The sequence below is a fragment of the Polyodon spathula genome, chromosome 2 (genome assembly GCF_017654505.1).
Source record: "Polyodon spathula isolate WHYD16114869_AA chromosome 2, ASM1765450v1, whole genome shotgun sequence".
NCBI classification, from domain to species: Eukaryota; Metazoa; Chordata; class Actinopteri; order Acipenseriformes; family Polyodontidae; genus Polyodon; species Polyodon spathula.
In genome coordinates, this window is record NC_054535.1 from 86,044,147 (window position 1) to 86,056,010 (window position 11,864).

Consider the following 11,864-nt stretch of genomic DNA (forward strand, 5'->3'; position numbering starts at 1 on the left):
CTTCTACCGAAACCCGAGTCTGCAGCTGCCAGTCGCGGGCAGTTTGCAAAACCTGATTCCGACGCCCCTATCACGTCTGCCAAAAATTCAGGACATGTCATCATTTAGAAAACAAAAGTATTTTTTAAATAAATACTTTGTATTTTCATTTTGTTTGGCAACGCTGGTAAACACAGTTCCATTCGTAACTGCAGGACCATAAATAAATAAATAAATAAAATAAACAAAAAGCACTGTAGGAGGACGTTTGAATAATACTGTAGTTCTAGTAGTAATAAGAAGAATCATCATCATTTTGAAAACTTTAAATGTTAATCTTACAAATTCTCTATTATTATTATTATTATTATTATTATTATTATTATTATTATTATTATTATTACACTGTGTAACTGTGTTTTTTTTTTTTTTTTGTTCCTGGGTAGTAAGTGTTATTTCCTAATTGCTTATGCCTCAAAAGTATAGAAAATGGCTATTATTCCCCACAAACTTTGCTTTTGTGACCAGGACAGTGATATTTCAAAATATCACTATTTCCAATGAGAAAATGGGCAAATGTGTGTCTTTAACATGTATTTATACTAAAGTAATACAAAGATGACTACAAAAGATTTAGAAGTGAGTAGTTTTTCGAGATTTACAATTATACTGTAAATACAGTATAATTGTAAATCTCGAAAAACTACTCACTTCTAAATCTTTTTTAGAAGTATAATAATAGCCATTTTCTATACTTCTGAGGCATAAGCAATTAGGAAATAACACTTACTACCCAGGAACAAAAAAATTGTATTACATATTATTATTATTATTATTATTATTATTATTATTATTAATAATAATAATAATAAACGTGGACTCAATCAGTGGCGAATTTATGTTTATGAAACAGTGAAAGTTTCATGCAGAATTGCACTTTGTACACAAAATGGATCGTTTTGTGGTGGGGGGGGGGGGGGGGGGGGGGGGGGGGGGGGGGGGGGAGACTCCCTTTCGAACACTGATCTCGCAGTGTTTTTTGCATTACCAAGCAAGCCCAAACTTCCCACCAACTGCACCAGCAGAACTGGTATACGGGTCTATGAAAATTTATCACCAACAATTCATCACGACCAGTTCATTACCAGATACAATTCATCACCAGCAACAATTCATCAAGGAGTGTACATTATCATATGACAGCTGTTTAAAACGCTACAGGTGAAAATGACCGGTACGGCTCTTGTAGGTAGTTCGAAAAACCTTGCTATACTGTATATTGTAATACTCCATGAAAATGAACAGGATCACATAGACAGTATTCGTAAAAACTGTTTATTGTGAACACAGGTAAAAGAAATAAAAATATATTTTAGTATTTTAATAATAAAATAACTGTCTATTCTCAGTCTCTCACTTCATCTCCGCTTCACATCATTGTTTCAAAATGATTATGCCAGAGAATATATTGTTGTGTGAGTATATATTTATATTAATCATGCTCCTTCATATAAAGCTACAGATTATTATTATTATTGTTTTTTTTTTTTTTTTAAATAGGCAGTGTTAATCACAGGTATGTCAAACTGTATAACAGAGCAAATGTAGAAATGAAATATGTCTTTAAAAGAATAGTCTGTTAGTTTAGACTTGTCTGTAGAAAGCGTTCAATAACTCCTAGTTATCAACAGCATTTTGCCGTCATTTATTCTTTTGAATAGCAGGTTGATGCTCCAGACTGGTGAAAACTTTATGCTAATGAGCTCATTATTAACCTTTTTCTCAATTTGTTAAAAACATGCCTTCATAGATGAAAATCGTTGGGGCTTAACGATGCAACTGAATTCTCTCTTATGAATAGCAACTACCATTAAATAGGCGGCCTTGGACAACGTCCGATTATGTGCTCCTGTTTTCGACAAGCATTAACCCTTTATAAATAGACCCCCTATATCTCTGTATATGGTTTAACATAAGTGACTGGAGAAGCACGTTCTTGACCTTTTTTTAACATCTTTTAGATGTTTTAAACAAATTAGCTAGTAAGATGCTGTATCATAAACTGCTTTAAAAAATTTCCTTTAGCGCATTTCTGTTAAACAGAAGTCTTTTTCAGATGATTTAATACTTGGGAGGAAGGGAGAAAACTTTACTAATGACAGCTGGGTTTGTCTTTTTTAAGCACATTCTGGATACAGTTCTCTAAAACAAAACATGTTCCTGTCAATTCTATCTAATCACCCATGAACAGCTCAGTGATCAGAAATATTATATACACCAGGGTAAGGAAACTTCATATAACACCAAATCCCCCAAATAAACCAAATGAAAAACAAGATATATTTGAATTAGTATGTATATGTCAGGTGTCATTAGTTGTTATCTTGAGTTCTGTTTAGGTTTTGCCTGTTGCTTATGCTGGCAGATGTGTGCTGAGTATTCAAGCTACACAACTGGAACAGTGTTGACAGCATGTAATTATGTGTTGATAATGTTGCATTTGGAGGTAAGGAAGGAGTGTTATATATTTATTTGTTTATTTATTTATTTTTAAGTAAAACTATTGTCGCTTTGATGCACAGAGCCCTAGAAGAGGGCTTGATCATTTTAATTATTAATATCACTAACTAGTAGTTACATCTTTTTTTAATTCCCAGAATGATGCTGCATTTTTTTATAGTTATAGTAAAAGTTAGTCAGTTTTGACCTTTACAATCCTTAATTTTCCTGTAGGTGTGTAACAGATTCAGTTTGTCTGCAATTATACAATGTTTCACACGGGCTTCCCTGATTCTTTCAGACAGAGTCCAGAAAAAAAAAAAAAACAGGCTGTGGGTGTCATCAATAAGCATCAATTTGATTGGTAAATCCATTTGTTGCAGATTTTTGAAGTTGCATGATTTAATGGACCTGTCTCTTCTCCTCTTTCATCTCTTCCTTCTTGCAGTTTGTTATTTCTGACTTGTTGTTTTCAGTAGGAATTGCAACAAACAAAAACATATCCTCACTTGAAATGGTTACAGGAAGAAAATTACAGCCTTACATAAGTACCACCCCATATGCAACTCAACATACAATACTACCATGCCTGGGATAAGGGCCATCATCCATCTTATCCCTAATTAAAGCTAGTCTTGGGTGAAATGGCAATCATTAGAAAGTCCTTAAGTTTTCTCTTCCAGTATGAATTTAACTTTGGCAACCAAACTAAGGGCCCTAATTCCCCAAATAATTATATTTACCTACATATCCTTGCCATGCAGGTAAGAGTAAGGAAGGAACTTGTGTTAGTTTATGCAACTAACTGTTACCTTTCAGTTCACAGTTATGCTTCTTTTTAATTAAGTGCCCCTTTTTTGTTAATTAACAGTTGACCACTAGCTCACTCACATGTTTTATACATACCCTATGTATAGCTTCAACCTAGAAATTCCTAATATATATAATATATATATATATATATATATATATATATATATATATATATATATATATATATATATATACATACACACACACACACACACACACACACACACACACACACACACACACACACACACAGTGCCTTGCAAAAGTATTCAGACCCCTGACCAATTCTCTCATATTACTGAATTACAAATGGTACATTGAAATTTTTGTTCTGTTCGATATTTTATTTTAAAACACTTAAACTCAAAATCAATTATTGTAAGGTGACATTGGTTTTATGTTGGGAAATATTTTTAAGAAAAATAAAAAACTGAAATATCTTGCTTGCATAAGTATTCAACCCCCACACATTAATATTTGGTAGAGCCACCTTTCGCTGCAATAACAGCTTTAAGTCTTTTGGGGTAAGTATGTACCAGCTTTGCACACAGTGTCGGAGTAATTTTGGCCCATTCTTCAGATTTGCTCCAGGTTGTTCAGGTTGGTTGGACGATGCTTGTGGACCGCAATTTTCAAATAGTGCCACAGATTCTCAATGGGATTGAGATCAGGATTTTGACTGGGCCACTGTAGGACATTCACCTTTTTGTTCTTGAGCCACTCCAATGTTGCTTTGGCCTTGTGCTTGGGATCATTGTCCTGCTGAAAGGCGAATTTCCTCCCAAGCTTCAGTTTTTTAGCGGACTGAAGAAGATTCTCTTGCAGTATTTTTTTTGCTCCATCCATTTTTCCTTCAGTTGTAACAAGATGCCCAGTCCCTGCTGATGAGAAACGTCCCCACAGCATGATGCTGCCACCACTATTCTTCACTTTAGGGATGGTGTGTCTTGAGGCATGGGCAGTGTTAGTTTGCACCACACATAACGCTTTGAGTGTTGGCCAAAAAACTCTATCTTGGTCTCATCTGACCACAAAACCTTTTCCCACATTGCAGCTGGGTCACTCTCATGCTTTCTGGAAAACTCCAGACGTGCTTTCAGATGGTACTTTTTGAGTAACTGCTTCTTTCTTGCCACCCTCCCATATAGGCCAGTGTTATGCAGAGCTCTTGATATAGTTGACTGGTGCACCATTACTCCACTCCCAGCCACTGAACTCTGCAGCTCCTTCAAAGTGATTGATGACCTCTCTGTGGCTTCTCTCACAAGCCTCATTTTTGTTTGAGCACTGTTTTGAGGGACGGCCTTTTCTTGGCAGTGCCTGGGTGGTGTGATGCAGCTTCCACTTCCTGATTATTGATCCAACTGTGCTCACTGGGATATCCACTTGGGTATTATTTTGTACCCTTTTCCTAATCTATGCATTTGTATTACTTTATCTCTAACTTCTGTAGAATGCTCTTTGGTCTTCATTTTCCTTCAGATTCACAGCCTTACCAATGATCCTTCAACAGTGGGGTTTTTATCCAGAAAATGTGACAGCAACTTTAATGGTTCACAGGTGGAGGCCAATGGTAAGGTAATTGTGTCCTCGTTAGGGCAATTTCTTTCATCGGTGCAAACTGGGAGCTTCCCCAGCACCGGGGTTGAATACTTATGCAAGCAAGATATTTCAGTTTTTTATTTTTCTTAAAAATATTTCCCAACATAAAACAAATGTCACCTTAAAATAATTGTTTCTGAGTTTCAGTGTTTAAAAATAAAATATCAAACAGAATGAAATTTCAGTGTACCATTTGCAATTCAGTAATATGAGAGAATTGGTCAGGAGTCTGAATACTTTTGCAAGGCACTGTGTGTGTATATGTATATATATATATATATATATATATATATATATATATATATATATATATATATATATATATATATATATATAGCTCTGGAAAAAATTAAGAGACCATTGCAAAATTATCAGTTTCTCTGGTTTTACTATTTATAGGTATGTGTTTGGGTAAAATGAACATTTTTGTTTTATTCTATAAACTACTGACAACATTTCTCCCAAATTCCAAATAAAAATATTGTCATTTAGAGCATTTATTTGCAGAAAATGACAACTGGTCAAAATAACAAAAAAGATGCAGTGTTGTCAGACCTCGAATAATGCAAAGAAAATAAGTTCATCTTCATTTTTAAACACACAATACTAGTGTTTTAACTTAGGAAGAGTTCAGAAATCAATATTTGGTGGAATAACCCTGATTTTCAATCACAGCTTTCATGCGTCTTGGCATGCTCTCCACCAGTCTTTCACATTGATGTTGGGTGACTTTATGCCACTCCTGGCGCAAAAATTCAAGCAGCTCGGCTTTGTTTGATGGCTTGTGACCATCCATATTCCTCTTGATCACATTCCATAGGTTTTCAATGGGGTTCAGGTCTGGAGATTGGGCTGGCCATGACAGGGTCTTGATCTGGTGGTCCTCCATCCACACCTTGACTGACCTGGCTGTGTGGCATGGAGCATTGTCCTGCTGGAAAAATCAATCCTCAGAGTTGGGGAACATTGTCAGAGCAGAAGGAAGCAAGTTTTCTTCCAGGACAACCTTGTACTTGGCTTGATTCATGCGTCCTTCACAAAGACAAATCTGCCTAATTCCAGCCTTGCTGAAGCACCCCCAGATCATCACCTATCCTCCACCACATTTCACAGTGGGTGCACTGCCCCTAAGAGCCTGTTTCGAACCGTCCTCGCCGTGCACTTCACCCCAGCTGCCGCTTGCCATTCTTTTTGTAGGTCACTTGATGTCATCGTACGGTTGCTGAGTGACATTCGAATGAGTTGGCGGCCATCCCGGTCAGTGGAGAGTCGTTTTCGCCCTCTGCCAGTCTGTAGTTTTTTTGTCCCCAATGTGTGCTGCTTGACCTTGTTCTTATGAACTGCCGTCTTTGAAATTTTAAGGATGGAAGCAACCCGACGCTCACTGTATCTCTCTGCCAGTAAAGACAGAATTGAACCCTTCTTTTCCTCACTAAAAACTTTCCTTTTCAACTCTCTGGGCATGGTCAATGGTTATTTTTTGATTCCAATTACTTTTGAGGTACTACTAGCACTGTTTTGCCATCCAGCTGGTCCTATTGCAAGAGGATGGTGATGACCACAGGAGTGGTTTTTATACTTTTCCTCGTTAAATAAGATTTGGTTCAGGTGATCCCCTAATCATTACCTCATTCAGTAGAATGAGGTGTGCCTGTGTTGGAATTCAACAGACACTGGAATGGAATGGCTGCCATACATGTAGAGATGCTGATTTAAGAAAAATTTGCAGTGGTCTCTTAATTTTTTCCAGAGTTGTATATATATATATGAAAATCAGTGGTTAGAAATTCTGGCCTGTGATTGGTTAAAACCTCATCATAGGAGTAAAATAGATTGAATTATTGACCTGTCATCCTAACAGCACTGGGCAACAGTCTCCATCTGTTACTTGTATGCTTCACTTTCAGGCCCGTCCCTTTTCAAAGAAATATTCTGGTTTTGAGGTGGTTGATAGAATAATAAAAAATACAACAAGACCTTGTTTTTCTCCATGGATATTGTGAAGCAAACCACCACTAAGTTAAAGTAAGGTATTGTTTTTCATATGTAAATATCTGTAAATGTCTATATATGTATATTAGTGCCTGGACAAATATCTGAATATTCTAACACATATTTTTTGACATGTATTCGGATACAAAAATCAGATGTTCATATTTATTAGAAATTACAAAAGTATCTTGCACTTATTTAACACCGCACCAGAGGTTTAAAAAATGGCAAATGAAAAAGAGCTCTGTGTGATATGTGAGATTAATATATAAAAACAACACAGGATCAAGACTGCAGCTCTGAGCCTCTATTCAAAAGTTTTAGTCAGCAAAAAGTTAACAAACAAACAAATTTGATTTCGTTTTAGTGGAACAGTTTTTATCCTTGGAAAAAAGACTCAAAGTAGACAGACATTTGACTTTGGCATAAGGGGGTGGGGGTTGAGAAAGAAAGCACACACTTTGTTTTTGACAAGCAGCTGCTGACAGGACCTAGTCCCGACTACGTCTCCAGTGTTAGATCCTGCCTACATGCTGCAGTTCAATCAGCCTGACAGGCAGAACACTCGCTTGGGTTTCTGCGCTGCACATTGCACTAACTTAAAACTCAAAACTGCAGATGCCAGCTAGATCTGTAACCTAATTATAGTCAAACAGCAAAGAGATCCCACCTGTCATAGCATAGTGGAAAACTGGAATTGTATTATAAAACAAGGATTGTCTGTGTGTGAGGAGTATTAGCAAACATGGAAATGAACTAGTGGTGTTGAGTGCTGACAATGTAATGGTATTGACAAGTGTGAATAGGTCCTTTGTCTGTACAATGTACAAATCCTATTTGGTACTTTTCAAGTACTGAACTGTAGCCATCACGTATAATATTATCCTGTATGTATACTTAATATACTTAAAAGTACCATGTTAAAAAAATACTTACACTATTAGTTATGTACATTGTCATAACATTTTCATTTTTTGCTAAGGTTCGTGCTAAGTTAAGTGCTTTTTGTGTTAAGTATTCACTGTAGCCTCCTTGTTTAAGTAGGTAGGTAGGTATAGTAGACAGACAGACAGACAGACAGATAGATAGATAGATAGATATATAGATAGATAGATAGATAGATAGATAGATAGATAGATAGATAGATAGATAGATAGATAGATAGATAGATAGATAGATAGATGGTGATGGTGCTTAATAATCTGAAATATATTAGTCAGATGTTGATGCAGTTCACTTATTAGCTAAGCAATATACCGAAATAATAAAATAGTCTGTAAGTAAAGACAGTCCACAATTGAGTTAGGATTATGTGTTGTGTATACCATGATTTCCAGATATAAAACACCCCCCTTGCCTGCGTGGGTGTTTTTATTATACTGAGTACAGGATTGCTCCAGGGGACCTACAGGCTTTCTATTAGTGCTACAGTACCACATAACTGTGGACATTACTGAGATAGAAGTACACTACTACACTACTCATGCACAGAGAGTGAAGTAAACTATATATAATTGCATACCTCATTTAAAATAGGGTCCAGGCAAACATATACATACATAAGAGGCTATATTCTCAAAGCATTTAGCCAAGTACTAAATTTGCCACCTTATTTTTTACGTAAAAGAAATAACAAATGGCAGTTTTTACAGACAAACAATGAACAACTAAGGTCCTGAGTCATTTTTTAAAGCTTTGCAATATCTGAAAATAAAGTTTGTGTAAACTAGCATTTGGTTAAAAATGGCCCATACATGAATGGTAAATAATGAAATACTGCAGTATCTTTATTGTGATGTATTGCATATCATTGTTGTTACCTGACAAATTGTGTTTCAGTAAAAAAAAAAACATATATCTATTTTTTGGGTTAATTGGGACAGCTTGATATCTGATTTGGAATACAGGAAACGAACAGCTTGAAATGCTTAAACGATGGTCGGATTATCTTGTATGACCGATCCTTTCTAAATCACAAATGCTGCATTTGATTGCGCAGATGCTTTACAAAAGAGCACTGGCAACAGTGACAGACATCTGAGTGTAAATCCTGATTTCAGACAAGCACTACAAATTGGTTCTGGTGTCACATTCAGATAATCATTACTGACCTAAAAGACCTTGTCAGCAGCTGACCTTTAAAAAACTCAAATTGCTACAGTTCGTTTTCCCCTGTCTTTTTGTTTCAACTGAAGTCTTTAGTGTGCATATAGGTTTCCAATTGGTATATTCAACCAAGCCCAGTTAACCTCACGCTATCAAAGGACTTACGTTCCGAAGCGCACAATCTGGTGAGCATTCCTAGAGTTAAGTGTCCCAACTGCCATATTCAATATTTTTTTTCCTGCATTTTTTTTCCCGGAGATGGGCAGACAGAAACCATGTTTAACTCCTGGGCAACTCATTTAAATGGGCAGACCTCATATTGGTGCAGAATGTTTTATTATCCATTTTTAACACAAAATGTAATGATTAAATAATAATAATAATAAAAAAAAGACATGCACCCTTTTCAATCACTTAGCCTGCTTTTAAGACACAGTGTTTTACTGAATCAGGCCACACTTGTGGGTTTTAATGGAAAACATAATTAAAACATGTTAATATAAGTGGTGGATTTGCATTGTTGACCAAGAGTAAATGCCACAAGTCTTTTGAGATATTTATATTCAGAACAGAAAATAAAATAGAAGCACAAGCACACAGACATGTTTTGATAAAAGTTCCAAAATCTCAGGAGTGGTAAAATGACCCATTTATTTTGGAGTAAGATGTATTAAACAGATTTTTTTTTAAATGTGGGGCCTCTGTGTTGAGACAGGTAGAAATTACCACTGTACCATTTTGTAATCTAATAGTGTGCTTTTTATTTTTTCAACAATTAAACCAAAATTGTTACTTAGGTTTTTGTGTCACCCTGGAACAATGTTCCTTTCACCACGAGGTACAGTAGCTCTTTTTTAACTGTAGAGTGATAAAGGTACTGCACCATTACTGAAAACCTGAATACCCACTTTTTACTATTGTCACCTGTGTGAACTTTTGGGGGGATTTTCTAAATAGAAGCTAAACCGCTGAAACCCTGAGATAAAAGTAAATTAGAAAGAGTGAACAGAATGAGAAATGCTCTCCAGAATTGCTCTAGAATTTGTAGAATATTATCAGGGGTCTTGTTTTGGAGCTTCAACAAATAATATTTCAGTCTTCAGCAGGCATTTGTGTGTACATTTATTCTTGCATAATCTGCAAAAACGAATTTGGGTCCCAGAAAGTCTAATTGTACTGATAGAATTGGCTAACTAAGAAAAATGCAAATACATGTTTGACAAATACATGTTTGACAAATACAAATACACGTTTGAAAAATACAAATACACGTTTGACTGCCCACACACTCAAACCCCTGCGCACTTATAATTGTATTACTAATTACAAATACAGGTATGTATATCCAAATTACAATACTTACTACATGTTTATATAATACAGTCTAACCATGGGGAGTGCTCACTTTATTCCCAGCTGCGTACTATTTTTTTTTTATATTTCACACTAGAAAGCTCAAAGCATAAAATGCAATGATTACTACCATTTGCGAAATATTTAATTTACTAATATACTCTGTTAACTTGTAATACAATTTTAAATATTAAGTTCAGTCATATAATGAAGCCTAGGATTTAGAACAATACCTTGTTTAAATGAATGGCTTGTTTAAATGTAATTCAGATTTAAGTATGTTGATCTTTCAGTGGCAGAATGTTTCACTGGAAAACAGTGTCAGAGGACAGCTGAGTAAATATAAATAAAAAAATGTATCTGGTACATAAACAATATCCTAATTGTGTTTTGGTATTATTGTTAATGTAACTATTGAATTCATAATATTACTGAAATACAGTATTGACAAAAAAGCTTTTTAGCTTCTGTGACATTGAGATGTTTTACTATAGAAGGCAAGCCCTTTATTCCAAAAGTTGGCTGTAATTAAATTTATTGAATTGACTAGTTGTGAATAAATAATACCAATAATACTTTAAAGTGGTAGAAAATTAAGGATATAAAGAACTTAAAAGTAACCAGGCAGCATTTCATTTGCTTACAGTTTTTCTACAATAATAGCAAGATATGTTATGCAAATGTTGTTGTGCCCGCCACTTACAGTACTAATTAAGAAATGTGTGCAATTTAAATGCTTTATAGGATGGCATTGAATGAATCTGTTTCTAGATGGATTGCAGTGTGTGTAAATAATAAACTAGCATATCTCCGCCAATACTTTTAAAGTAGTCTAAAACATAAATTTGAAAGCTGTAATCTGAATAGGGTTAACTAAAAGAAAGTAACACAACGATCATTGTTCCCGCACACTTAACAATAAAAATGTACACCTTACAAAGGACCGCCCTGTAGATCTGTAACCTAGAAAACCATGCACTGTCCCTGGAGTCTACCGTGTTTCCTTCAGTAACACTTGTGGAAACACCCTCTTACATTTACAACCCACTGATATGATTGAGGCTGCAGTTATACAATGAAATACGCTATGCGATTAAGGGACAGATGGACGTGTAAAATGTAAGGGGATCCCCGTGGTGTCTTTCTAGTACAGCTAAGGTTTGTACAAAATAAAGTTGTGTTTTATACAAAAAATGAACATTACCTGAATTTCCCTTGCGTGGTATACAATAATCAGACCAAGCAGAATTATCGTGGAAAGGCTAATAAGGCATTTTAGAGCTAATGAATACAGCGACCCCTGCAAAATAACAGAAAAGAAATAGTTGGAATCGTTAGTCATGCTGAAATACTTCAGATCCGTAATTTTTATGCTGCAATTAAAACATAGATTAACAACATGAATGCAGATGTAACCTTAAAAATAACGATTTAAATCAAAGCCACTGTTAAAGCTACTCTCGCAACAATGGCTGATAGATTAAGTTGCTACAAAGGAAACATCACATTCTAGCTGCAAA

The 11,864-nt window shown here is 35.4% G+C and overlaps 1 protein-coding gene across 1 annotated transcript in view; it reads right to left on the reverse strand.

Annotated features, from left to right (window-relative positions):
• Window positions 1-11,864, reverse strand: part of LOC121302819 (small conductance calcium-activated potassium channel protein 2-like) — a 61,031-nt gene that overhangs the window by 47,878 nt on the left and 1,289 nt on the right. The window contains exon 2 of the mRNA XM_041233059.1: window positions 11,549-11,644. Within this exon, the coding sequence (XP_041088993.1) occupies window positions 11,549-11,644 (96 nt within the window). The remainder of the gene's footprint in view (window positions 1-11,548; window positions 11,645-11,864) is intronic.